At 44.9% G+C, this 27,691-nt stretch overlaps 1 protein-coding gene across 3 annotated transcripts; it reads right to left on the bottom strand.

Annotated features, from left to right (window-relative positions):
* Positions 1-440: 440 nt before the first annotated feature.
* On the bottom strand, positions 441-14,158 carry ERRFI1 (ERBB receptor feedback inhibitor 1). Of its 3 annotated transcripts, none has more exons than XM_031463987.2 (4): positions 14,011-14,158; positions 3,981-4,174; positions 3,794-3,870; positions 441-3,026 (listed from the first exon to the last, which is right to left on the bottom strand). In XM_031463987.2, the coding sequence occupies exons 2-4, from the start codon at positions 4,100-4,102 to the stop codon at positions 1,852-1,854; spliced, it is 1,374 nt and encodes a 457-aa protein (XP_031319847.1). In that variant the 5' UTR covers positions 4,103-4,174; positions 14,011-14,158; the 3' UTR covers positions 441-1,851. The 3 variants fall into 3 exon arrangements, with proteins under 3 accessions (XP_031319847.1, XP_031319848.1, XP_064350164.1); XM_031463988.2 differs by having other exon boundaries at positions 3,794-3,867; XM_064494094.1 differs by lacking the exon at positions 14,011-14,158 and having other exon boundaries at positions 3,981-9,715.
* Between the last annotated feature and the right edge of the window lie 13,533 nt (positions 14,159-27,691).

The following is a 27,691-nucleotide window of genomic DNA, read 5'->3' as shown; positions in this document are numbered from 1 at the left end:
AGCCAGGGAGGCTGGGCTTCCTTTGGGGGCCTCACATCAAGCAAGAAGCAGAGCCTCCCCAAGGGCCGAGAGCAACTGGGACCCAGTCCTAAAACTCAAAATGAGTCACATCAGGCCCTCACCAGAGCCTTCCTGTGACAGCCGCTGGGGTGGGACGCCCCTCCCCAGGTGGACCCTATTTTGAGAGTAACAGACCAGCACCAGTCCAAGTTCACCTTCTTAGTTGTTAAAGGCAAATACAAACAGTTCGTTTTCACTGTGTGTTTGTGTATTTCAATACAAACTGCTCAAGTTATCTGTCATCTTAGGGAATGATGGTACATTTCAAGTGTATATTAAACTGCACAGAACCTTCCCTGGTGCTTAAAACTGGCCAGTGTCATTATTACTCAAGACATCAAATTTTATAAGAGTTTAGGCAAGAAACGTTGTTAATGGTGTCATAAATAAGTATTATAACTTTATTAAAATGGAAAGACAATATTCAAAATAATGCAACAAAAATGAATAAAATCCTTTGTCCAATACTGTACAGAGAATGCAGAAATCAGTGCATTTTTCTAAAGCATGTTTTAACCTTCATTTAGTTCATACTAAAATAAAAGCTTTAAATAGCTCAAACAGTATCGCTCAGCAGTTTCAACCGTAAACAGGTCGTTTACCTGTGAACACTGTAGCGGCGCGCGACTCCGGGAGCGAGCACGCGCCTCTGCTCTGTGCTTCTGCGCACGAGATAAACACAGCTGAGGTGTGAGAATCCCAGCGCACGTGCTGTGTCTCGCCGAATCCGAGGGAAGCAGCGGCCGTGGGCCTTGCAAGCAGGTGCTGATGTGACCTACTGGGCTCTTGATCAGAAGTGTTTTACTTAAAAACCAAACAATCCCCAGGAAATACTGAAAAGGAACCAGCAACACAAGGCCAGCTTGTGTTGTATTTGTTTATTCAGACAGTCTAAAAAAGGGGGGAGAAAAAACCCAGAGCCAAAAACACAACACACACCCCCACATGGATACTCCCCAGTCACGTGGCTGACCTTCCTCATCACCTCAGCTGACATCCTCAACCCTGGTGAAGAGTCTGCTCTCCCCTGGGCATCCATGCGCCCCACGGTTTCCATGGGGGGAGTAAAACAGGGACTGTAAGGAACAATGATTTACTAATTCTATCTTGTCCCATTTTTCAAGATGTGAGACATAGACAGGTGGGACTATGGTACCAAACATGCTGCCATCCCTCCCCTCAACAAAACAGAGAGCAGGACCTAAAGCCTCTGGGTCTTGGGACGATTTTTAAACAAGGCAGGTTAAATCACAGGCAGGATGGACGGCCTGCCCTCCGTGAAGAACTGTCTGTAAAAAATAAATGAAACAAAAATATAACAGGCCTCAGACTCAGAAATCTTCACACTAAACAAAAAAAAATTTTTTTTAATGTTTCTGATCTAAACAATACTGTATTTGCTTCCCTTTGCTCTATTTTCAGTCTTTTGGGAGCCATCCTCCAGCTTGAGCTTTTCTCATTCTGAATATATATTACTCTAAGATAGTAACTAAGGGGTTAACTTGCAACTAGTGTCTATGATTACACCACAAGTGAATACATAGGTATATAACGTGCGTGCACAGAAGTCCCCCTCCTGCTCTCCCTGAATCACATCTTTAAGTCACAGACTTGATGCTCACACGACCGAGCGTGGTCCTCACGCGACAGCGCCTCACGACGCTCCCAGCCCTCGTCTTTCAGGCGGAGAGTTCAGCTCTTTCCTCCCTCCTGTGGGCCTCGATCCTGCTGGACACCTGCTGGGGGACTGTCTGCTCCTACGGCAGCTCTGCCGAGCCCGGACCCCAGAGTCTAAGGAGAAACCACGTAGGATAAATGTTTGCGCTTCCCGTGGCCCCCCATGTCCGTCTTTGGTTTCGAGTCTGGCTTTTCCGTGCCTGACACGACCCCGCAGTCGGCGGGCAGCGGCTGGATGGCGTGTGTTTCTTCTGCTTCCTGAAAAAACTTCTCGTATCTGTCCAGGTAGGGCGGCCGCTCGGGCAGCAGGTAATAATGCGTCGAACTCACCTTCTTTCCATTTTCGATGATGGGCAGGATGCAGGGAACCTTGCTGGCCGCTCCCTCGCTGTGCTGTCTCTGCAGGGCCTTGCTGCTGACGTACTTGGGGTCTGGGGCAAAGCTCTGCGTGGGGGGCATGACCCCATTGAGGTAAGACGGGAGGCTTTTGGGGCTCGGGGTGCGGGAGTTACTCCGGGACAGAGGCTCTCTCGGCGGGACTTTGGGAGGCCTGTCCTCGTCGCTGTAGGTGCTGGACGTCACTTCGGCCGACCACCTCCTGTAGTCGGGCTTCACCGGCCGGGGAGGGAGGGGGACCCGCGGGGGCACCTCAGGCTTGTCTTCGTCGGAGGTCGGGGAGGCTCTGTGGACGTAGCTGGAAACCCTGATGGCTGGCTTGTTAAAGGAGCCCGCCGGCCCCGAGTGCGACCTTCTCAGTCTCCGGTGGGCCTGGGGCGGAGCGGGGTCTGCCCCCGGCGCCCCCGCGGCGTGGTCGGGCGCCTGGGTGAGGTCGGCCGCGGAAACGGCCGGGGTGTCGAAGTAGGCGTAGTTGATCTGCCCGCACCCACGGAAGCTGCGCCGGCCCGGGCCGTCGGACCTGAAGTCACCCGGCGCACAGTCCTCCAGCAGAAAGTCCGTGTCCGAGCTGGTCAGGAACTCCACCTCGCAGTCGGTCTCGTCCAGGGAGAGGTCCTCGGAGATGGGCAGCGGCGGCAGGGGCCTGGAGCCCCGCTCGCAGGGGCCGGCGCAGGGGAAGAGGGCCGGGGAGTTCTTGATGGGGGTGAGCGGAGGCGTCGCCGCGCACACCCCGTTCACTGAGAGCTTCTTAAAACCACAGACCACCGGCTCCTCCTCCTGGCGCCCCCAGCCCTCACTCGGGGGGATGATGAGAGGGGGCAGGCTGGGCTTCCGCGAGGGGCCACTTTCTGCAAAGTGGCTGCTGTGCATCGGGGCGGATCTGGACGCGGACCCTACGAGGAACACGACAGGTTAGCAAAGATCGACCGTGCCCCTCTACCCACCGTGGGGCCAGACCCCGGCCGCCGGAGGCCCCGGTGGCTCTCAGAGACTGGAGCGCGGGGAACACCCAGGCAACAACCGCGGGGGTAATTAGAGCCCAGAGGTTGGGAACGCACATGATCTGGTTCAAAGAACAAATTATCTCCTCTCTCTGCCTTGGACATGTGCACGCGCACACCCCCACGCCTCAGACAGGTCGGGTGACGTGCGCAGAACCGGCAGAAGGTGTGCAGCGTGTAATTTACGCGGCGGCCGCGCCGCGCTCAGGGCAGGACAGAGAAGGCCCGGGCTCACCCTGCCCCACGCGGGCTGCCAGCCGGTGGCCTCGCCTGCAGGCCGACACGCGGCCCCCGGCAATAAGGGACTCATTTACTTTCCCACTTTCAAACAAGCATTCAGTGCTAGTGAGAAAGATGAGAGGCCCTGTCCAAGGCTTCTAAAAGTAGAGATCAGAACAGAAATGAGAACTTCATTCTTAATTTTAGAAAATCACGCGTCCACAGATGAGTGGCATGAAGAATGGGTGACTCAGGAGCGGGCAGACAAGTCTAAAGACGTGGTCATCTGCGGAGTCTGCTGCCACTAGGGGTCAGACTCCTCCCGGAGCCAGCGCAGTCACTTCCTCAGGCAGAAAGTGACACTGGAGCACAAACCAGCACCCTCGGCTGCCAGCTTCTGCTCTGAGCGCCAGCTCCGCCGGGGTTTTTGGAACACCTACCGATGGACGTCAGGTGGCCTGGGGTGGCAGAGTTCAGACTGTAGGCCATGGTTATTGGGTCAATATTTAAAAAGCTACTGAAAGAAAAAGAGAGACATCTTGGTCAGAAACAGGCAGGAGCCACCTCCTCTCCCTCCTTCCAGCACCGCCGTCCATGGATCCCAGGGGCGTCCTGTTTTCAGCTTACTTTTCAAACTCGCTGCGGCTGCCCCAGCAGGCCTTCAGACTCCCCATGGCTTGGCCATGGTGCAGAAATCCGGTTTTTAACGGGACTCTGACCTCCTGAGCAGCCACTCCTGCCGTGGACATGGTGCCTTACTCGGGGATGTCTTCAAACTGGTGAAGCCCAGGGATGTGTAGTCAGCCAGTTGCTTTCATTCCCTAGAGGGTGTGACAAGGAAGAGCGAGTAAAGGAAATGATTCAGAAACACGCCGGACTAGCGAAGAGGAGTAATTCTGGGGGCTGCTGAATAGAAACATTCAACTGTGGACTCTCACTCAATTCTGACACTTTTACATTCACTGATTCTTCCTTTTCACGAGGGTATTTAAAAGCAGACATTAAAAATAACGAATTGGGGAGGGGGTAAATACTGATCCAAGATTTGAAACGTGTTCAGCAAATGAGAAATAATCCGTCGCCAGCTACGGCAGACCTGCTGCAGAGCTGACCAGCTGTACAGCCAACCAGGCTCACTTGCCAAAGCAAACAAGTATTCCTCCAGCCTCTCCCGGGAAAGCGACCTTCCAGTGTGGCTGTGCAGGGCGTGGGGCTCCTTCTCCCCCAGGATAAAAAGGTAATTTCGGAAATTACCATATTCAATACTGCAGCACTAAGAGTCACTGAACCCAACGCTTTGATTAAGCAAGAGTCTGTGGACGGCCCCAGATTACCCGGGAGCCTAGCATTTCTTTGGATTCTGTATTTCAGGGTGGGCCACGGGAAGACAAGGTCTCCAATTATCACTTGTTTAAGAATGAAGAAAGAGTTATATACAAAGACACTAATTTCCATCCTCCCGTAAAAATCAAGTTCTGCAGGATGACTGCTTCAGCGGAGGCCTGGACAGCGTCCTCCCCCCTTTTAAAGGCAAACTTAAGAGTGCATTCCCCGCATTCCCCCTCGTGAAGTGCCTCGTCTTTTCTGTCCCGCCTAGCTGCGAGGCACAGGTTACAGGGGTGAGGTAAGTACAACTTTTTTTAAGCCAGTGGTTCCTCAGTTTTGGGCCCCTCCATGCCCTCATCAGGTGTTCTGGAGTCCCCCATCGCCACTGCCTCTGGTGAACTTTCCATATTCATTACAGAGGTGTTCATTCGCATCCGTCTTTGCCATCTCAGATAGTCATGTCTGCTTAGAGTAAATTCAGGACATCGTCTGTCAACTTCTCCGAGTCACACTGACCCCTCTGGCGATGTGTCTATATGCTTTATGACGCTTTCGTGTTCTCTTGACAAATATTTTTGCACAGACTGAGAGCTGGGGGCCCTGGGCTGAGGACAGAGGATGACACAGATGAGTGGGACGTGTGCTGGGACACGGGGAGGGGCATACAGGGCATCGTTTTGTTGCCAGAACAATACTGTGAGCCCAGGAAAGGGGTCATGTCCCAGTCATTCATTGCCAATACCTGGAGCACTGGCAGGTGCTCAGTAAGCGGGCGTTTGGGGATGAAGCTCTGGACAATACCGCCTGATTATTATCATCGTCAGTGTTGCCTGGGCGTGAACAGCACTGAAGGCACAGGGCTTCTGTAGCTAAGGCTCTAAAAAACTACTTGCAATATTCATTTTTTTCACATAAGAAGGAATGGAGAGAGAGTAATGTTTCAGTGACAAAGTAAGGAGGAAGGGGCCCAATGACCTATTCTCTCAGCTTTTTACTTTCCGCAAGTCAGCTATTTCAATATAGTAGGCAGAGATTTAAACAGCTTTAAAATATTATTTCAAATGGTCAAGCATTATCCTTCTTTAGTCAGTCTCTAAAGACATGGGATTAAGAAAAGGGGGGAAGAATCCATCAATTCAGATCTAAATTACTGGGACGTCTTCCTCACTGTTGGGTTTTTAGATGAGAAGCAAAACCAATGTATTTTTACTTCACCAGAATCAGGTGGAAGCTGTAAGAAAAATGTAAAATACCAAGTTTTCGAAAAAATTGCTAGACCCTCCCTCCCTGTCCCTGCCCTGCAGTTTGTGGTGCTTTTTCAAAGCAATCTACAAGCACCGGCAGGAGGGCTGCAGGGAGTGTGGTGATGCAAAAATGGAAGGCCAGATAGGAAGGAGAATATGGCATTTAAGTGGTTTGAAAGCACACGTTTGAAGATCACCCGTCCCGATTACAGGGAAACGCTGCGGGGGATTCTGGAGGCCCAACCCCCACCTGTCTGCAAGCTGACGAGAACGACCAGTAATTACTGTGTGTCAGCCTCCTAATGCCATCTAAATCTCAGCTTTCAACAGGATGATTGTGTAACTATCGCCTGGGCTGAGATTGCCTCGGAATCCTAAACTTCCATTTCAATGGCCCCTTAACATTATTTGTGCGTTCTAGAAAAAGTTATTTTTTTTAGTCATTGTTTCCATCACCGACTTGTTAGCTTTCTGGAGGAAAAAAATCCTGTAGTATAAAAAGAATTGTGTTCACCAAGGCAGCTCCCTTGTGGCCACAATAGTGTCTTTGTGCATTCAGAGCAGGTGACCTGCCTCCACTTTCAATGGGGAATTGTGAATGGGCCGTGTTATGAAACCGGCCGCACTTCCTACTGGCTTGCGCGGAGCTCCCGGGGCTGGGTCGCTGTGCGCTCTCTCCTTTCGGAAAGTAATGTCCAACTGCAGACGCAAAAGGGCAAGCCTGCAGGGGGCCTGGGAGCAAACTTCGAGAGGGTGTCCCTCAGACTATAAACTGAGGGTTTTGGAACCACCTGAAATCCTTCTACACCTCTCCCCAAACTCTGCAACTATTACATATATATTTATACTACACACACACACACACACACACACGCGCGCGCACTCCCTGGAGTCAGGGGTGGGAATCAATCCATTTGGTCAAGTTCATGTTCAAAAGAAACACAGTCTTCAAGTGAAATGTAACTAACGCTGCAGTGTTTCGAATTTGGTTTCCTGTGGCTAAAGCTAGCTCTGCCTCACAATTCATTAGGGAACCGACTGCAAAGAGGTATCTATGTGGGAAAATCAGTAGCTCCAAGGAGGAGACGGCATTCTGGGAGGAACTGCAAAAAGATGACAGCTAGCGTTCATCCGGGCAGCATGGTCTAGACTGGGATCTAAGGAACTTTGGACACAGTAACTCTTCAAATACATGACCTACTCTTCAGCCTCCGAGTCTGTCAAAAATGTGGTTAAGTACTCATTCCAGATGGGAACTACTGCTTCCCATTAACATCACTTGGTTTTGTTTAATTCAAGGGGAATTAAAAAACAACAAACCCTAAAACCCTGTGTTTCCCCAGGCCGTCCAGCCTTTCTTTGCCTCCCACCCGGCCCCGCGGGGACTTCTGAGCCTGGCTCTGACGGCTCCCGAATCTTGACTCCAGCCCTGGCTCGAGCCTCCACTTTGCATTTCCTATTGTCTGGTGATTATCTTTCCACTTGGATGGCCCTCTGGCATCTCCAACTCTGCAAACCAAACTCCTCCTGTCACTTACTTCACCCCCTCCCCCTGCCGGACCAGTTTGTGTTCTGAGAGGACCATGCTACTCCTCAAGGCACCATTCTTCACCTGAGTTACGGGAGATCTGCGTTCAGCTCCCAAGTTCCGGTGCCTATTTCTGCGTCATTTCTCTAATGGACCTTCCTCCTGTTCACTGGTACCCATCTGCCTGGGGTCTGAAAATCCCCCTTCCACCCGACTGGCCGGATCAGAATTCCCAAACTACAGCTCGAATTAAGATCGTCCACCGCTCCAGGGTCCTGGAGGGCTTCTAAGGGAAAGCTGCCCGGTCTGGCTCCACCTTCTTCCTGCCCTTGCTCCTCTTTGCTGTCAGAGATCAGTGAGGCCTTCGGGACCCTCCCTTATGCCACTGTCTCCACAGACCCGCGCCCTTCTGAGAGGCCAGGGCAGTGTCTCGATGGTCTCGGATTATTTTGTGCTGCACCCCGTTCCCTGTCCATCATCCTGATTTCCCAGGGTGGCTCCCTGGCCCCCAACCCTGGCCCCCAGCCCCAGCCCTCCGCAGATCCTGGCTTCATTCTTTTCTGATACATACTTATGCGAATTTTGAGAAAATATTCATCTCATTAAAAAAAAAAGTAATTACACGGAAGATTCACGTAGAGTATAAATCAGTGGAGGGAAAACCTTCCTGTGTGCGGACACTGCCCCGGGATAATAGAGTAAGTCTAGGATTTGGAGCAGGCAGGGAACTTTCATTAAATTCACTCCCCAAATTCAAACTGGGCAGTCTGAGACTGGGCAAAAATCAGAAGCTTAAACGGGTAACAAGGCAACTTTCTAAACTGGCTTCTGCTACTCAATGTTTACTTAGAGCAATGGTGCTTTCTAGAAACAAGGAATTTCACCTTCTCTTCTCTTCCGGGTTATAAGGCACCTACTGTGTGTTTTCGCTGCTAAATTTAAGGCCATGTTCCTTAAGAAAAAAAAGTTACATAAGAAAGCACACTGCACATTCTTAGTATTAAGGTGAAATCACATGCTTTTTGCTTGAGGACGGCCTCTTTGAAACTGTTCTTGAAAAGACTAGGCTCCCTTAAGACAGCAACCTAGATATGCTCACCTTGCCGCCAGACCTCATGAATAAGCCGAGGACCAATCCACTCAAGGAGGAGGGGCACATTTTTGTCATACAACTCATCCAGTTCTGCCCAGTGCTTCCTTATTTAAGTGTGATGTAATTTCCTTCTTTCAATCTGGTTTAAGAACCTGATTTCTGTTTATTCAGGGTGATAAATAGTCTTTTCAGCTGCATTTAACAATTACCTACATAACTATTTCCAATGTCCAGGGAGACAGGAGGTAACTATATTTAGAGCCCAAATTTGTGAAAAGAAACTGACTCGAGAACATGGTGAACACCATGACTTTAGACCCTCCCCACATCAACTTATCTTCATTTTCAAAATGTCTAAAATAATCACCTTTGGGAGAACAAAAAAAGAAGCCAAGGCCTCGCCACTTTGACTGTGACTCGTGTCCACAGCACTCGGAGCCGAGCTACTCGCCTTGAGGATTCAGTTCAGCTGTTTCGTGGAACTTTAACTTTTATTAACAATATGAGAGAACTTACCGATTTGACACGCACCTCACAGTGTCAGTGTTTATGACAGTTATTAATTACAGTGCCATGTGACCCAAGTTTATTCCCTGAAAACTAAAGAGTCTTCAAAAGGCACAGGCCCTCATTCGGAGTTTTTCTCCGATTCCATTTTAACAGCTATGATGCGGGAAAGGAATGGGGTGGTGGCGAGGGAGGGGAGGCCCCCCGCCCCGTCCGTGTCCTGCCCCACCGGGAGCATCAGAGCATCAGCAGATACAAACTGCCACGTACGCAGCAGAAGAACAGTGAGGTCCTACCGCACAGCGCAGGGGACTAGATTCAATGGCCTGTAATAGCCTGTGATGAGAAAGTAGATACATGTACAAGTATTAACTGAATCACTGTGCCGTACACCAGAAACTAACACAACACTGTAAATCAACTACACTTCAATTTAAAAAAAAAAAAAGCATAGGTGACTTAAAAATGTGTTATATTAAGTTAATAACATGCAGCTAAGCTCAAGGTCTCAGTCAGGAGGAGCGTGTGGTCCAGCGCAGCGGGGACGGGGCTCCGGGCCTTCCTCCCCTTGCCCGCGCCTGGCACCTGATGGCCCATTTGTAGGTGGTAAAAACTGAGGCAGCAAGGAAAATATTTTAACTTCACGCCGTCACGCTCAAAGCTAAGCGACATGATGACTTGAAAAATTTGGAATATTTTTTAGCTAAGTACTTTAAGAAACGGCAAGCTAACAAAAAACCTACTCCTCTGACTACCCGGTCATCACCGGCCTCTGGATCCCCTGGTCTCCTGGAGGTCTTCAGTGACGGCAGAACCTCCCTGGTCCTTTTCCTACGGAGTAACTCCCATGGGCATCACAAACACACACACACACACACACACACACACAGGATGGAAAATATTAGTCGTTTTACACATGCACACAATAGATTTCTAGTTGTAAAAGAGACGTGATTTCTATTCCAACCTTAATGACAATGGACACAACAGTCTGATGATGGGAAGCGAGTCTTTAAAACTTCAAATTCATTTAATGAGCGTTTAAGTCACCCGATGGGTAACTCTGGATTGTTACCAGGAACACAAACCCGGCAAGAGTAATAGCTGCTTCATCGGACACTTACGTGGCAGGCATTGTTCTAAGTGCTCTACGTGTATTAACTTATTTAATCCTCTCAACAACCCTGCGAGGTGGGGGACTCCTATTACCCTCATTTACAGAGGAGGAGCTGGAGGCGCAGAGTTAAGTAACCTGCTCCAGGTCACGCCTGGCCAGTGGTGGGGCCGAGGCGACGCCAGGCTCTCCCCACACACCATGCTGCTCTCCACGCCTCTAGGCTCTTAAACTGGGGTAGGATTTGACCACTGCAAGGCTCAAGCTTTAAGGGTGGCTCAGACAGACTTTTCTGGGGATTTGCTGCCTGGTAATACTTTTTCTTGGGTCACTCTTAGCCTATGAAAGTCCTCAAATTCCCCTGTAAGAGTCATTACCTGCAGATTTGCACTATGTATCCTCTAAAAAGGGTGGGTTAAGGTATCAGCTCTATGTTCTAAGACTACTTGGAAACCCTCAACCTTTAGTGACACACTGATGCCCCACCGTCCTAGAACCCATTACAACGTAGTATTCAATATAACACAGGTCTGTGTTCACCTATAGAATGGCGTCACTACATATACCCAACGGGCCTCCTCTGAATACATTTGCAGCGTGGATCCTGATGGTGGAGTTATAACCAGGCTCTATTGTAAAATCCAGGATTTAATAATAGAATATCTTGTATTTGGAACACACTCCACAAATTACAAAGCACTTTCTAACATGTTATGTCCCTTGATCCCCAAAACATCCCTGTAAGAAGAGGCAGGGATTATAATCCCCACTTTGCAGAGGAGGAAATGAAGTGAGGTTTGTCAGCAAGAGGCCAGCGCAGCTCTCCTGCGCTGTAAGCCGGCATCTTCCCCGCCACACTCTCACTGCCTCTCCTTTCTAGAGTAGCTTCATTTTAGGCAACAGCCCCAGTCCTCCTCCTAACATTCTTGTTCACAAATGGGGAAAGTGACCCAGAGGACAGGACCCAAGCGCTAATCAATGGCAGAGATGAAAAATGAACTCAGCCTGGGGTGTTTGGCTCATGCATTCTTAGGGGTTCTTAGGGGGGAAGGCTTAACTATGTTCACAAATGGTTATTAAATGCTGATTGTGCACCAGACACGGCGCCGGGGGAAAGGGAAAGGGACGGGATGCTGCCTGAGGAAGTCTCAGTCCAGCGAGGAGAGAGGTAACAAGCAAGCAGGCAACCGTGGACGGTGGCCACTTCCAAGGAAACGGGCGGAGAACAGCGAGAGGACACGAGAACCTATTTACACAGGCGGTTAGGGAAGGCTCTCAGGTGACTTTTAAAATTCAAGTCTAAAGGATGAAAGAAAGGCAGCGCTAAGAGGGGTCAGGAGAAGCGTGTTCCTTGCAGAGGGGTTAGAGTATTTTTTAAAAAATCAATCTGTAACTAGTCAGGTTTCATATTCTGGGGGTCTAACAAGAGCTTTTGGACAATGTCTTCTAAAGCTTACCTCCTGAATGTTTCCTCTATTAAACGGTAATGTTTTATTGAATTGTGGCACTTTGGCGTTGAAAAGGGCTCATTCATGCAGCCACACTCCCGTATTTTAAAAATATATTCAACGGCCTTTGAGTAATACTGCCCGATTTTATGGCATAAGGAGTTAGACTGGAGTACCAACAATGACTCCAAATTGCAGGATCTTTTTTCTTTTCTGAAATCTGAATCCCACACTAACTTTCCCTTACCTTAAAATGAATTTCTGTATTCAGCTAGTAACTCACATACAGAACCCTGAAACTCACCAAAGCGTCTTTACAAAGCGTGTGTTCATACTGTGTAAATAATACCAGAAGGCCACAAATGGATTTCATTCATCTAGTGAGTTATACATTAGCTTTCATAAAGCATGGCCAAACACCAGCACTGAAGGATGCTAAAGGAATCCTGATGGTGAGGCACCAATTCAAATGTATTTAGATTAAGAGCAGAGTTGTTTCTCTGGCAGAGGGAGCCTGCAACATTCAAATTCCTGGAATTACCCTCGGCACCACCTTTTCCCTCCTCTGCTCATCTTCCTAAAGCAACCCGATGGTATGCAGACATTCAGGTCAGTTTCAAGCATGTTCGACTGTGCCTGTAATTTAGGTGACTTGCTTTTAAAAGCTACCATTAGTATTAGCAGAAAGGAAGTAGTATCTGGTTCAACTTCTGAGAAGCAGCAGTGAAGAGTCATTTTCACACAAAAACTCAAGGCCAAAGTATAATTAAATCTCACAGAAAGAGAGCGACTTGTATCTATTGTGAACTGAAAGCAGTAAACCCAATGCATCAAAACACTGATTTTTACCTATCAAAAATATGAATAATTCAGACATTTCCTAAGAGCCATTGAAAAAACAAAACAAAACCAGATTTGCTGTCCGATCCTTATCAGTGACTGGTCCAATCCTGCTCAGCTTTACAATGTAAAACATGCTTTCCTGCATTTATCAATCATCAATTATCAACTGTGTAAGACAGAAGCTGTATGAGGCAGAGTTCCTGCCCGTAAGGAGTTTACAATCTAATATCTGTTGGGTTATAAATTGTTAGCCCCAGATCTCTCCCATCTATCCGTAAGTATCTATGGGAACACACAGCTGAAAATGAACCTCTCTGTGAAGTGAGGGCAATGACAAAGAGTGTCCAAACTGCACTAAAACCTGTATGTACTTCTCTTCAAATTTGCTGATATCTGGAAAAGAGCTTGGTTGATAACATACTGATAACCAATCATAGCACGTTAACAAGAAACCGACTTCTTTTATTTTGGTCTTCGCAAAATCGGGTCATTTATTGAAACAGACACCAAAAAATGCCTTTGTTTAACTAAAACTTCACTTACAACTATAAAATAACAAAGATTAGAAAAAAAAGAAATGTGGTTAAAAAAAGGCAACACTAGGTATGGTTAACTTACATGTTTCTGTCTCAACAAACCTATGCCCACTGCTTTCTTAACAGATTTATAAAAGCTTAAAACTTTGCAGAACACTTGTTCTCCAGGAGGAAAAAAAAAAAGGCATTTTAACCTCACCTTTCTTCACCTCTGACAGTTGCCTAGAAACCAGTCCTGCCCTACCTGTGTTGCAGGTGTACCTAAAGTCACCAACACATCTCTTTTAAAGCTACAGTCTCTATTCTGACTGCACTTAAGTTTATGACTAACAATCTATTCATGTTTTTTATCAGGTAAGAGGCTGGTTTCTTTCAAGCAATGACGAAATCCTAATAAAGACTTCGCAAGCACCAGTGCAGTACCAATCATGGTAAAGGAGTCATCTAATTTGTACAAGGCTATGATGTAGGTATAAATACACACACACGAGAACTATCCAATAAGCGTTCACGTCTCCGACATTGAATTCTGCAGTTCCTTTCCCTTTGAGGCCGTATTTAAGACATTCAGAGCAAGAATCACGTTCCTGGGAGGAGGAGGAGGAGGGCACGGAGCTGCTCGGATGAATTAGGAACACTGACTGGGGATGACCGTGGCCGCCGAGACCAAGCAGAGGGACTGCGCGGGTCGGAGCCGGTGCCGATCCCGGGCCGCCTGCAGCTTCCAGGACCGGGCTGGTGGGCGCGCGGTGTGGACCGGGCAGCGCAGCCCCCGTGGGGAGGAGACAGCCCGAGGCCGCCGCCAGCCCGCGGGCGCAGGACCCCGGCTCTTCGCTGCCGGAGCCGCGTCCCGGGCGCCCCGGGCCGGCCCCTCCCTCCGTCCGTCCCTCCGTCCCGGGGAGACTCGGCGTCGGGAGACCCTCCCCGCGCCCTGGGGACCCGCCCCGCGTCGGGAGCCGCCCCGAGCCCCGAGGGGCGCGGCGCCACCCTCCCCGCCCCCGGACCGCAGGCCCCTTACCCCCGCGGAGCTGCCGCTGCCCCACGGCGCCCTCCCGCGCATGTCCGTCCCGGCTGGCTCAGCGCCGCGGGCTCAGGGGCCCGGCCACCGCGCAGGCGCCTCCCCGCTCGCTGGCCGTTCGCTGCCGCTCGCGCTCCCTGCTCGCACTCGGCCGCCGTCGCCTCTGCCGCCGCCGCCTCACTATATAGCGAGTGGGCGGGGCCGTGACGTCGCCGCTCACCGCCCCACCTCCCCCGCGCAGCCAATCCCGGCCGCAAGCCGCTTAAAGGGGCGATGTCGCGGCCGAGGCGCTCGCGGCGGGTCCACCCGCGACGCGCGGCCCTGCGGTGAAGCCGCCTTTGTCTCCCGACGGACGTGTTTCTGGGCGGCCGCAGTCTTCGCGCCCCACCTCCAACGGATCCGGGCGGCCGCTGCCGAGCTCTGGGAACCCCTTACCCTGAATTTTCCTCCAAAGTGTGCGGGCCGCTCGGCCTCGGCCGCGGTTCCTGCACGAACCAAAGTTTCCATCGTTTCCAGCCCCGGGGTGGGTTTTGTTTCCCTCTGTCCGCCGGCCGCCGCACGAGCGGGTCGAGGGCACCGGGAGAAGGCGAGCGGAGTGTCCGGGGGCGGCCTCCGTGGGGCCGCGTGTGCCGCCTGCAGGCCCCGCGCTCACCACGAGGCCCGCGGGCGTGGGAGGGACGGCGGGGGACGTCAGGGACATCAAGAAACTGCGCGAGAGAGGGAGGGACAGTGTGGGACATCAAAGGAAAGCGCGGGAGAGGGAGGGACATGCGGGACAGTGTGGGACATCAGGAGACAGCGCGGGAGAGGGAAGGGCGGCGTGGGACGGTGAGTGGCGGCAAGGCCATGCTGGTGAGGGCCTTTCACGAGAGTGCCCAGCCACCTCTCCTCTGACCACGTGTTTGCAGATGGAGGTCAGGCACTGGTGGCAGTTGGACCCGATAGGGCCGCCCACGGGCTTCCAGAAGGAGCCCCCACCCTCATCTTGGCGTCCGCTCGAGTCCCCAGTCCCGTGTTTACTTAATGGACCCACGCTGACCTCAACATCTCTTGGCATCAGGGCAGCCACTGATGCCCAAGGACAAAACACCAGCAGGCGCCGCGGGAGGAGGTTTCTCAGGGCGCCGGTGATGCAACTTAGGCTTATAGTTTAACCGTAAAATAAATAATACAAATGATAACAAACCAAGAGTAACTAAAGTAAGAAAAAAAGCAAATAGACAGAAACCCTCCAGTTTTAACTAGAACAAATCCCCTGAATGGTACTCTCTATTGAGTAGAGGCCAGAGACCTCCAGCTGACCTCTTTGGTCTCCTCAGAGGCCCTTCTTGCATTTCAGCAGTAATGCCCCGATAGTTAGACATTTAGCACTACCTAATTGGGGTAGTTTAACATATGGAATGAGATTCCGACTTCATTATCAGGTTAACTATTAACTTTGCACCGCATGAAGTGATTTGCCTTTTCTCCCCTCTTATTTGCTTACATTTCTTTTAAATTTAATTCAAAGGCCTAATTTTGAATTCAAGGCCTTAAACATTAAAACAAAACAAAACAAAAAAAAACCCACACACACACAAACAAAAAAACAAAAAACCCAAACCTCAGAAAAACTGAAAGATCCTTTTGCCCTCTTTTATTTGCAAGACAAACAAATGTCCAGCAGAAAAAACTCTATCCTCTGGACTACGGGGTTGCTGGGTCATCTTCATGCCTGCGCTGCTTACCAGCAACTCAGTTATTCCATCCTTCTGTTATCTTTTCTTACTTCTTGCCATTCATTTAGTATTATTTTAGAATGATGAAAATTAGTGACAACTCATGGCTAGTTTTCGTACCAAACTAACTCTGTTTTTTGAGTCACAGAGAATCCATCTAGATTCTTTTCCCATTTTGGTTTCATTTATGTTTACGGCTTACCCATACACTGTTATCAGTGTAAAAAAAGATCAGCCTGAGAATTTGCCAGAGAACACCTTTTCAGACCTCACAGTACAGCATTTACTGAATGGGGACCTAGATGAGCTCAGGTGGCATCCAAAAGGAACCCTGGTCTCACTATTTCAAGTCACCACAATACAGCTGTAATTTGTGCTTTGGCCTTATTGGCGTGCTTTTACATTCCCCTATTCATTAAACAGTGATAATCACCAGAGCAACCATCAAACACACCCCTTCTTTAGAGAAAGAAGATCAACAGGATACTCACTATATGGTTGGGAGCTGTGTGATGTGCTAATGTTTCGGTAAATTATCAAAAATCTTACGGTTACCAGGGAAAAGGGGTGGGAAGGGATAAATTTGGGATTTTGAGATTTACAAATGTTAGCCACTATATATAAAAATAGATTTTTTAAAAGTTTCTGCTGTGTAGCACAGGGAACTATGTTCAATATCTTGTAATAACCTTTAATGAAAAAAATATGGAAACGAATATATGTATGTACATGCATGTCTGGGACGTTGTGCTGTACACCAGAAATTGGCACATTGTAACTGATGGTACTTCAATTTAAAAAAAAAAATCACATGAGTAATTCTTGATTAATCTGATTTTTTTTTCTTCTGATCTAGTTAAAACTTGCAAAATAAACATCCTGATTTATTTCTATTGGGGGAAAACCAGTTACAGCTGATAGCGTATTGAATTTTGCTGACAGTTATACTGGTACAATGCAACTTTCTCAGCTGTGGATAAAGTACACGAGAAGACAACACCCCACAGATCTTTTATCTAAGAGTCTATTAGTGCTATTTTGTAATAACACTGACATGTCAATAATATTGTAGAATATTGGGGAAGAGTTTACAAGGAAAATGCTAAGCAACTTGAAATTAGCATATTGTGTTTATCAAGTGATTGTCTATTGACTTGTAACTGGAACTCTAGTCTAGAGGTTTAGGGAAAAAAAATACTCTCTTCGAACTGAATCTAACATGTTTTAAATTATCTCCGGTAAGAAAGAAATGTACAGTCAGACAATGTTTTTTTCCTTCTCTCCCAATCATTTCATTTTGAGGCCAGTTCCCGAGGAATTTATATTAGCTGGTGGTTATTTAACATAAAAACCCCTCAACATAACATCTGAAATGTTAGGCTCACATCACACTGACCCAGAGTGTCACTCTGCCCTTGCCCTTTTTCAGAGGAAGAAGAGGCCGTCCTTGGAGTGAGAACAGAGGGAGGTTCTGGCTCAGAAACCTTAGAATCACAGCCTCTGCTCTCCTAAGGACACTGTTCCTTTCTCTCCTCTCCCAGAAGCCCCAGAAGGCACGTAGAAGCTCACGATTCTGTCAGATTTGTGTTGTGATACTATGTGAATCCAGAAGAAGAGGATACACAATTTGATGTTTATTCAGCTTGATTATAGATGTTTTCTGTGTTACGGCTATGTTCATCAAGACATATTTTATTTTATTTTGTCTTTTCTTTTGGGGGTGGGTGGGTAATTAGGTTTATTTATTTTGATGGAGGTAATGTGGATTGAACCGAGGACCTTGCACATGCTAGCCATGCACTGTACCACTGAGCTATACATCCCAGCGCCCATAAAGACATATTTTAAAGTGAGATACTTTCTGAATTACCCTCCAGGTCCTAGAGCCTTTCCTTTTGTGTTCACAGTATATGTAGTTGCGCATTTTTAAAAACTAATTTCTAGGTGTGCACAATAAAAAAAAACACGACAATGAAAGAATTGCATTTCATATAGGTCATTTGTTTACTTGCCACTTTCTGTTTTGGAAACATCAGGTCATATATGTATATATATTGATACAGTATTTCCGATAAACTTGGTGGATTATTTTAAAACACACATGCTGATAAAAGCAGAGATTCATCCGCAGAGAGTGTCTCCTCACATCAAAGTTTCTATTGAGCTTTCCAATTTAGCAGCTGTTTGAGAAGTTGTGCAGAAAAAGATTTCTTTACAATTTCCATTTTCCCCGTATGTAGTTAGGGATGTTACTCCGTCTTCTCCGCTTTCCCCCTTAAAAAAAAAAAAAAAATGCAGTGTACTCAGCCTGGGAAAAGACTGAAGAAGTTGGATTTAATTTCTCTATCTGCTGTTTTAAGTGTTAGGACCAGGGCTTCCCTGCTTTTGCTTAGTATGACTTTTGAAGGACTATTTGTACAGTTTTTTAATTGAGCCACTTTTTAATTTACCTAATGCTTCCTTAACGAAAATCTGATGCTAATGGTAGTTACTGTATTTCTACTTTTATCCCATTTCTAGAACTTATAGCCTTTAAAAAATCTTTTAATGTCTTATAAAGACATTAATCTAATATATAGATGTTTACAAGACAGTGTTTTCAGGTTCCTTTTAAGCATTCATCTGATTTTATCTGCAAAATTTAACATGACATTTTCTTCCAAGTAAATGCTGTATTTCCCATTTGCTGACCAGTAGGGTGTGCTCTCGTCCCTTGCCAAATAAATTAATTAATTAAAAATTTTAATGTAAACTCTTTATTAAGAGCTTTCAGAAATATATTTCACTCCTTCATTGTCACTGACACAGATGAGATGTGTTTAAACGGACACAGCAGACGGCTCGGCAAACACGACGTAATGGAATGTTAACTGGTTCTGTGGAAACAAGAAAACTTTGAGATGTTACTTCTTTGGATTTAGTTCTAAACTAACTTGGTGTTATTTTACCAAATTGGTCCCTTGGTAGTAGATGCTTTCTTTCATCCTGGATGAAAGAAGAAGAAGGAAGACGATGCAGTGGCGGCGATCTCGGGCTCTGCAGTCAGAGGGTTTGGGCTGGGATCCCAGCTCTGTCACCAGAGCTGTGACTCAGGCTCGCTACTTAACCTCTCGACACCTTGTAAGATGAGGGTAACAGTGCTTCCTACTCCGTAGGGTCACTGCACAGACAAATGACGTTAAAGTATTTAGATCACAGCCTGGCCCCGTTCGGGGTTCAGTAAATGTTAGCTAATTTTTAAAAAATCAATATTCTTATATATTCTTTGAGAAAGATTTTTGAGCACCTTTTATTGCAAGATTCCAAAATTCTCTATGGCTTCTTAGTATGCATGATTTAATTTATCCAGGAGGTGGTTTTGTTAAATTCCAGGAGCATAAATGATTCATAAGATAAAATGTCTTACTTTATTTGCAGTATTTGCTGTATTTCTATGTAAGAGGCTATAAAACCTTAGGCCAAAGAAAGGGACCTGTCACAGTGAAATTTCAGGCACCAGCCTTTCTCGGGGAGATAAACTACAGGCAGGGAGAATCTTCCTTGACTCTCTAAAGCAAAGGTTACCTGTGCTCGTACGTCTAGGAGAAGTTCCTTGTAAGCCCGTATTCATAAATATCTATTGGGATTTGCAGATACTGACTGGTACGTATAAAACAGATAAACAAGTTAATACTGTGTAGCACAGGGAACTATATTTGATATCTTGTTGTAGCTTATGGTGAAAAAGAATATGAAAATGAATATATGTATGTATACATATGACCGAACATGATGCTGTACACCAGAAACTGACACAACGTTGTAAACTGACTATACTTCAAAAAAGAAAAGGTGAAAAAGCAAACATCTATCAGCATGTTTCTTTTAAAAAGAATAGATTTGGTTTGTCTATAAACTTCAAGTCCCTAGAGAACTTTTTAATATGAACAATTTTACCATCTTCTCTGGAATGCAGACACAATGGGATGTACCTGGTAACTAGATCCTTTAAGAATGGAACGAATGCTAACCCCTCTAGGTATTTCTCATTTTGTCCTTTCAGACATTTATTCACTCATCCATCGATAAATGTCTGTTGAACCCCTACGTCCTGGGCCACACTAGGTACCCATCCATGAGCAAGAGGTTACAGGCTGGCGCGCGTGGGCCCTGGTGATGTGCCGGGCGGCAGGGCGCCGTGGGGCTAACAGGACAGGCGCCCCCCTCCCCCAGACCTGGAGGAGTCGGGGGAGCTTTTCCAACCGAGTGAGCTCTTCCATGAGAACTGAAGCCTGCTTCAGCAGTGGGAAAACGAAGGGGGAAGAACAGGGCAGACAGCAAATGTTCAGAATGTTGTTGTTTGAGGAGGTCAAGTTCCTTCTCAATGACAAGACGGTTACAGAGGAGGTTGGAGAGGCCAAGGAGAGGCTGGATTCCACCCGACTGTGTAGGTACATGTTGAGAAAGTTAGACTGTGCTAAAAGCGTGTGGGGGGCGGAGGGGGGTGTTGGTGTTTGAAAGGCTTAATTAAAGTGCACAGTGAAACGTTTGCATTTGCACGTTAGAGATGTCACTCTCATTGCCATAGGCATCGTGTGACCAAAAGAGTTACAATGGGGGCTGCTGAGTTCTCTTCTTAGTTCTGAGTTATCACTTCTGACCAGGGCATCAGTCCTTCTGGCCCCAGGACATGGGGACCCGCACCAGTTCTTGGCAGCAGTGATGGAGCAGATGGAAAACGAGAAAGGGGACCGAGAGAAAGAGACAAATACACAGATCTGTGGTCAGCTCCTTGGTTTTCAGCCATTTGGGGTGACGGGACTGTCATCTGTGGCTGGGGCCCCCTTTAGGGGAATACAAGTTGGTGTTCGTAGTATTTTATAATAAACCCATCGGCGTCTATAACGTCACAGAAGTCACACACTTGTAGTGGAGGTAAGGACTTTAGGTTCAATGGTTTTTTATAAGACAGGCTATGAACTTCACATCTATTGTGAAGGTGGGATGAATGTTAGTTGACACTTCAGTTAAATTTGCCAATACATTTGCCACTGTCATTTCTTCTGAGTCATTTCTGATCTCTCCCTTAGTCAATTTAAGACTGTGGAATAAAGTCATCTTCTTTCCAGATTATTCTTTTCTTAAAATAATGATTGTGAATGACTGATATTTTAAAAGTGGCAGCATTTTTTCTTTTTGCTGTAAAAAGGCATATTTGACAACAGGCACATGAAAAAATGCTCAGTGTCACTAATTATCAGAGAAATGCAAATCAGAACTATAATGAGGTATCACCTCTTACTGGTCAGAATGTCCACAAACGATAAATGCTGGAGAGGATGTAGAGAAAAGAGAACCCTCCTTCATGGCTGGTGGGAATGTAATTTGGTGCAGCCACTATGGAAAACAGTATGGAGATTCCTTAGAAAACTAAAAATAGAGTTACCATATGATCCAGCAATTCCACCTCCTGGGCATATATCCAGAGAAAACTCCAACTCAAAAAGATACATGCACCCCAGTGTTCACAACAGCACTATTTACAATAGCCAAGACATGGAAGCAAACTAAATGTTTATGGGCAGATGACTGGATAAAGAAGTTGTGAGATATATATATAGTGGAATACTACCCAGCCACAAAAAAGAGTGAAATCATGCCATTTGCAGAAACATAGATGGACCTAGAGATGATCGTTCTGAGTGAAGTAAGCCAGACAAAGAAAGACACATATCATATGACATCACTTACATGTGGAATCTAAAAGAAATGACAAATGAATTTGTGTCAGAAACAAATTCACAGACAGAAAACAAGCTTAGGGATACCGAAGGGGAAAAGGAGGGGAGGGATAAACTAGGAGAATTAGTAGATACAAACCACTAAATACAAAATAGATACACAAGGTCTTATGGTAGAGCACAGAGAACTGTATTCAATATCTTGTAATAACCTGTAATGAAAAGGAATATATATGTAAGTGTGTATATTTATGACTGAATCACTGTGCTGTACACCAGAAACTAACACAACATTGTAAAACAACTATACTTCAATTTTTAGAAAAAGGCATATTTGAGTTTGTAATTAACTCAAGTCACCATTCCTTTGCTTAGTTCCTTATGTGGTAAAACATGTGATTATATCATTAACTTTAGGGACTCGTCATTGATGAAACTGGGCGAAAATGTGACAAAAAACTTAGTTTTCACTGGTTGAGAAATATAATAAAATCTACCGCCTATTAATCCATACTATCATATGCCCCCATCAGAAGGCACGGCAGGGCACCTAGGGTCAGCATTACATCCACTCCATAAATATTTACTGAGTGTCCACTATGTATACTTCTGCTGTTTCTACTTTCCCAAAGTAAAATTCAGAAAGATTTCCAGTCATTTGAGCTTTCTGATCGTCTCTATTCCAAAGTATTTTCAATATGTTATATGCATTTGCTCTGTCTCATTAGAGTCTCTGATCCTAGTAAAGACTCTTATTTACAGGCTGACCTCAAAGATATTGCAGGTTTGGTTCCAGACTACTGCAATCAAGTGAACATCCCAGTAAAGCAAGTCACGTGAAGTTTTTGGTTTCCCAGGACATATAAAAATATATCTGCGTTCTATTGTAGTCTATTCTGTGCAATAGCATTATATCTAAAACAAACAAACAAAAAAAACAGTGTACATACCTTCATTAAGAATACTTTCTTGCTAAAAAATGCTAACCATCATCTGGGCCTTCAGTGAGTCATAATCTTTTTGCAGTGGTAATAATAAAAAATCACTCATCACAAATCACCATAACAAATATAAAGAAAATGTCTGCAATATTGTGAGAATTACTGAACTGTGACACAGAGACAAGAAGTGAGCAAATGCTGTCAGAGAAACAGCACTGGATAGACTTGCTTGATGTGAGGTGGCCACAGGCCTTCAATTTATGTAAAACACAGTATCTGTGAAGGGCAGTAAAGTGAAGCCCAATAAAACGAGGTATGCCTGAATTTGGTATCTCCCGTAGTACGTAGCACCGCTGTTGACTCTTGGTCAACAGACTTGGTCATAGGTAGAAGCTTACATTATAGGAAGGAAGGTTTGGATGACAGCAGACAGCCTAATTGATATGAAAATGCAAAAGAAGCATCTTTGGAGCAAGGCTGTAGATTCAACCTCCCTAAAAAATCTTTGAGACTCAGACTCTTTGCATCGGTATTTGCACTGGTACTCTAAACTAAGGAAATGATCATAAATAGAGTACGCATTGTGCCCAAAGATGTTCAGTGCATTGTTATTTATAAGAGCGAAAAATCGGTCTGTTAGTAGGACAGCTGGCTAAGTAAAGTGTGGAGTATCTAATCGTCTGTTAAAATGATGCTTATGAAGATTTTGTGATTAGAAATACTAGTAACTAATGATAGCTAACAGTTTTATACCACTTACTAAGAATTAGACACAGTCTTAGGGTTTTACATCTATTAATTTAAACTTCACAACTCTGTGAGGTACATGCTGTTACTATACCCAGGTTATGACTGAGGGTCAGTAACCTGCCCAAGGATGCACAGCTTGCAACTGTGGATTCAAACCTAGGCAGTTAATTTACTTTTTAAAAGATATTATTTATTTAAATGTTTTTTATGGAACTATAGTCAGTTTACAATGTTGTGTCAGTTTCTGGTATACAGCATCACGTATCAGTCATATGTATACACACAGTTATTTGTTTTCATATTCTTTTCTCATTATACGTTACTGCAAGATATTGAATATAGTTCCCTGTGATATATGGAAGAAACTTATTGCTAATTTACTTTTAACCACTAAAAATTCTTCCATTTTTCATGTTCAGTGAAAAAAGTGGAATGCAAATTGATTATGGAATAGCTACCCTCATGGTATTATGTGGGATTTTTTTACCTGCTAGTGAAAGAAAACCCAACTCACGTTGGAGTAAAAAAGACAAAAGGTAATTCAGTGGTTCGGTAATGGAAAAGTCTAAGGATGTGTAGCCACATGCACTGTTTTATTCAGGTGCTCAAATACTGTCAGCCAGCTTAAGACTTTATCTTACTCGTGGCTTTGTTCTCTTTTGTACTGACCCCATCTTGAGGTTCCTCAATGGCATGACAGCAGCCAGCAAACCCTAAGGTCAGCCAAAAAAAAAAAAAAAAAAAAGAGCTCGCTTACTGGTTCTAACAAAACCCCTGGGCCTTAGTGTCACTAGTTCAAACTGAAGGCCAGCGAATACCACCCTCTGTCTGGCCAGGCCTGAGCGTGAGCCCACCTTTGGAGCCGAGGGGAGAATCAGCACCATTCCAAGCACATCAGCTAAGAGCAGAGGGGGCGGTAGTTTCCTGCAGTAAAATTAAATAATGGTCGAGGAGAAAAGAGGAATGGATGCTTTCAGTGTATATCAAGTGCACGTAACAATTTTCTTATCGATAAGTTAAGCATTTAACGTTAACTTACACATTTCTTCATGTCGTCTGCTCTTTGACCTTGAAGTCACACCTTTTTGATGCCTCTCCTCGGTCTCCTATGCTTCTCCTCCCTGGGTGTTGAGCTGTCATCCTCCGAAGCCATCTTTGTTTATGATTTAGCCGTCTCATTCGATTCCTGAACTTTTATTATCACCTCTATATGAATTGCACCAAAGTCTAATTGTAGCCCTATCTTCCTTCCTGACCTTTAATTCCATATCTTCAATTTCTTTCCAGGGCTTTTCCCTGGGACACTTGTTGCAGACTGCTTTCCTTAAGAAGCAGACTCTGAGACTGAGGACGTTTATTAGAATGTGCTCTTGGGATCTGTTGAAGGAGGAGGAGGAAGCAGACTTGGGCAGAAGAGGCTGAGCTGTGATACAGGTCCAATGTAGGCCTCAGGTGATCCTATGGAAAACTCTGCAACCAGCCTGGCCCTTCAGAGCTGTCCCAGCTTGGGTGAGGGAGCTGGGCCTGTCTTCCTTCCAGCCTTATCAGCCCGTCATTGGATGTGGGTTAACCTTGGGGGCAGGAGTAACCTTGGGCAAGATACTTTTCTTCAGCTGGGGCAGTCTGCAAAGAGAGTTGACAGCTAAGGGCCATTCTCTGCCAGAAATCCTAGAAGGATGGGGACTAATCCTAGAAAGATGGAAACTAATCCTAGAAGTAAGACTTTCAGTCCTCAAGGAAAATCTGGATAGCTCATCAAAGTAGCTTCATTTTGTTCTCCCTGCTCTTAGCCTACCCTTCCTCTTTCTATTCTCCTAGTAGTTCTGTTGATGTTTTTACTTAGATATTTTGAGACTATGTTATTAGGTGCATACAAGTTTAGAATTGTTAAACCTGTTGGTAAATTGAACATTCTGTTAACATGCAATGAACCTCTACCTCTAATAATAATTTTTGCTTTAAAGTTCGTTTTGTTCGATATTACTATTGTTACATTGGCTTTCTTTTACTTAGTATGTTGGTGAATCTTTTTTTTTTTTTAATTTTCTTCTTAATCTTTGAGTTCCCTTAAGTTTTAGGTATATCTTGTAAAGAATATGGGGCTAGATTAAAAAAAAAACTCTGTCTTTTAAATGGAGAGTTTAGTTACTAATAATTATTGTGATTACCGATGTATTTACTGATAATTAGAATTCATTTTTACCATATTATTCTGAACTTTCTATTTGTCTTGCTTTATAAGGAGTTTCTTTCTTCTTCTTTCTTGCTTTGTTTGTGCTCATTCTATTTTTTTCTCATCCTAAGTTTAGAAGTTATATCCTCAATTTCTCTTTTTTAGTAGTTACATAGATTGTAAAATGCACACTTGACATAGCAAAGTCTAAAGAGAATATCTTTATCCTCCTAAAACATACAAGAAACACTTTAGGGACATGTTAATTCACATCACTGCCTCCCTCTTTTCATTTGCTTGTCCAGATTTTTATTTTTTCTCTCTTTAGCACCACTAATTGGACATTATCATTATTGCTTATACAGTCAATATTTATTTAGATTTAACTATATATCTCTTTTTGTTGTTGTTCATCATTTCTTTCTGTCCTTCAGATGATATTTTAGGGTTAGTTTTCTATCTTCCTGAAATATATTTCTTTTAAAAGTTCCTTTGGGGGTGACATATTGATTGAAAACTCTATCAATTTTTGTTTGCTTAACGATGTCTTTTTTTCACCCTTCTTCTCAAGAGAGAGTTTCATGTATATACAACTCTAAGTTGACAATTTTTTCCTCAGAACTTTGAAAGTATTATTTCACTGTCTTTTAATATTACCATTATCGATTAAAAGTTAATTGTCAGTTTAATTTTCCTTTCTTGTAGGTATTATTTTTTATCTCTGTCTTTAAAGACTTTCTCTTTACTGATCATTGCAGTTTATTGACAGTTGGTTTGTGGAGGTTCTTTCATCTATATTTCAGGAATGTTGTGTTTCATCAGTTCTGGAAAAATGTTAAGGCATTATTTCTATTACCTCGTCCCCATTCTTTTTATCTCCTGTAACGTTGGTGAGCAATAGACCGTCTTACTCTGTCCTTTGTGTCTCTTAACTCTTTTGTGTTTTCCATTTCTGCCTCTCTGTGCTGGATTTTGTGTAATTTCTTCAAACCTATCTTCTAATCTGTTATTACTCACTTTAACTGTATCTGCTACTTAACATCAATTGCCTTTAAAATATCAGTTATTATATTTGTCATTTTTAGATGTTGTATTTGGTTCTATTTTAAATCTGCTTGGTCATTTTTAATCTCTTTTTCTTTCTCTGATATTTTCTTTTATTTCTTTAATTATAGTCAACATAATGTTTTATATTTGGTACCTAATAATTCAAATATCTGCAGTCTTTGTGGGTCTACTCTTGTTGTTGGTTTTTTTCTGCTTAGTTTTACTTTTAGTAACTTGTTTACCATGCATTTTGTCCTTTTTGATTTGAAGCTTTAATTTTTTGGAACTTCATGAGAATTTAACGTTTAGTGTTTGTTTATGCTAGGCACTGCCGAGCCAGGGTCATTTGAATAAACTGAAGTCTTGACTAAGAACTTTTTGGGGCCACTGCATAGAGAATGTGGGTTCTGACCTGTGTGAGGATGGGCTTATGATAAGAATTCTCAGGAGAAACATTTTCCTTTCCACCACAGTGAAGATACGAACAAGCAAGTAACCTTTCCATCTCCCTCTTCAGGACAAACATTTTCCTAATTCATCTACTAAAGGCGTCACCTTTTAGGGTCCCAATTTTGTGCAGTCTTTCATAAGACATCCCACTCTAGATAGGTGCCTGGCTTTGTCTCCCAAATCCCATAAACTCAACCCACTAAAACTCAAGGCCAGGAGTTAGCAAAGATTTTTCTCTAAAGGGCCTGATAGTAAATATATTTGGCTTTGCAGACCATATGGTTTCTGTGGCAGCTACTCATCCCTGTTGTTGTGGCATGAAAGCAGCCGCAGACAGTACATAAATGAATGGGTGGGGCTGTGCTCCAATAAAACTTTATGTACAAAAACAGGCAATAAGCTGGTTGTAGCCCCTGGGCCATAGTTTTCTGACCTCTGCTCTAGGCCACCGGGAATTGCCAGATGCCCTCAGAACAGATGCCAACTTCATCATTTTCTTACCTACTGGGAGTCACGCTTTTTTCCTTTGTGAGGTCTCTGAAGATTTCCCTTAAACGGTTTTGCCGGTCCAGCAATGTATTTATAAAGATGTTTTAAAATATTTTGTTTGCAGGTCAGTTGTTCTGCGCTGGGAGGATTTCTCTGGATCGAAGTCAGCAGTGAGAGTCAGATTCGTCTCATCGGCGAAGATTTTCTCAAACTTTCAAACTGCTAGGAGACCTTTAATAATCACGCTAGCTTAGCATATTAAATCCAAACTTCTCGGGTGGGCATTTAAGGCTTTTTATTCTCTGTCTTTAACCTTTATTCTTAGCTCCCTCTACTGCCTTACAATTACCATGTTTTCAGCCAAATCAGAATACTCACGCTTTCTTGAATAAG

Source organism: Camelus dromedarius, chromosome 14 (assembly GCF_036321535.1).
Source record: "Camelus dromedarius isolate mCamDro1 chromosome 14, mCamDro1.pat, whole genome shotgun sequence".
NCBI lineage: Eukaryota > Metazoa > Chordata > Mammalia > Artiodactyla > Camelidae > Camelus > Camelus dromedarius.
Note: the sequence above shows the minus strand (reverse complement) of the source record. Positions and strands in the feature narration are given on the sequence as shown.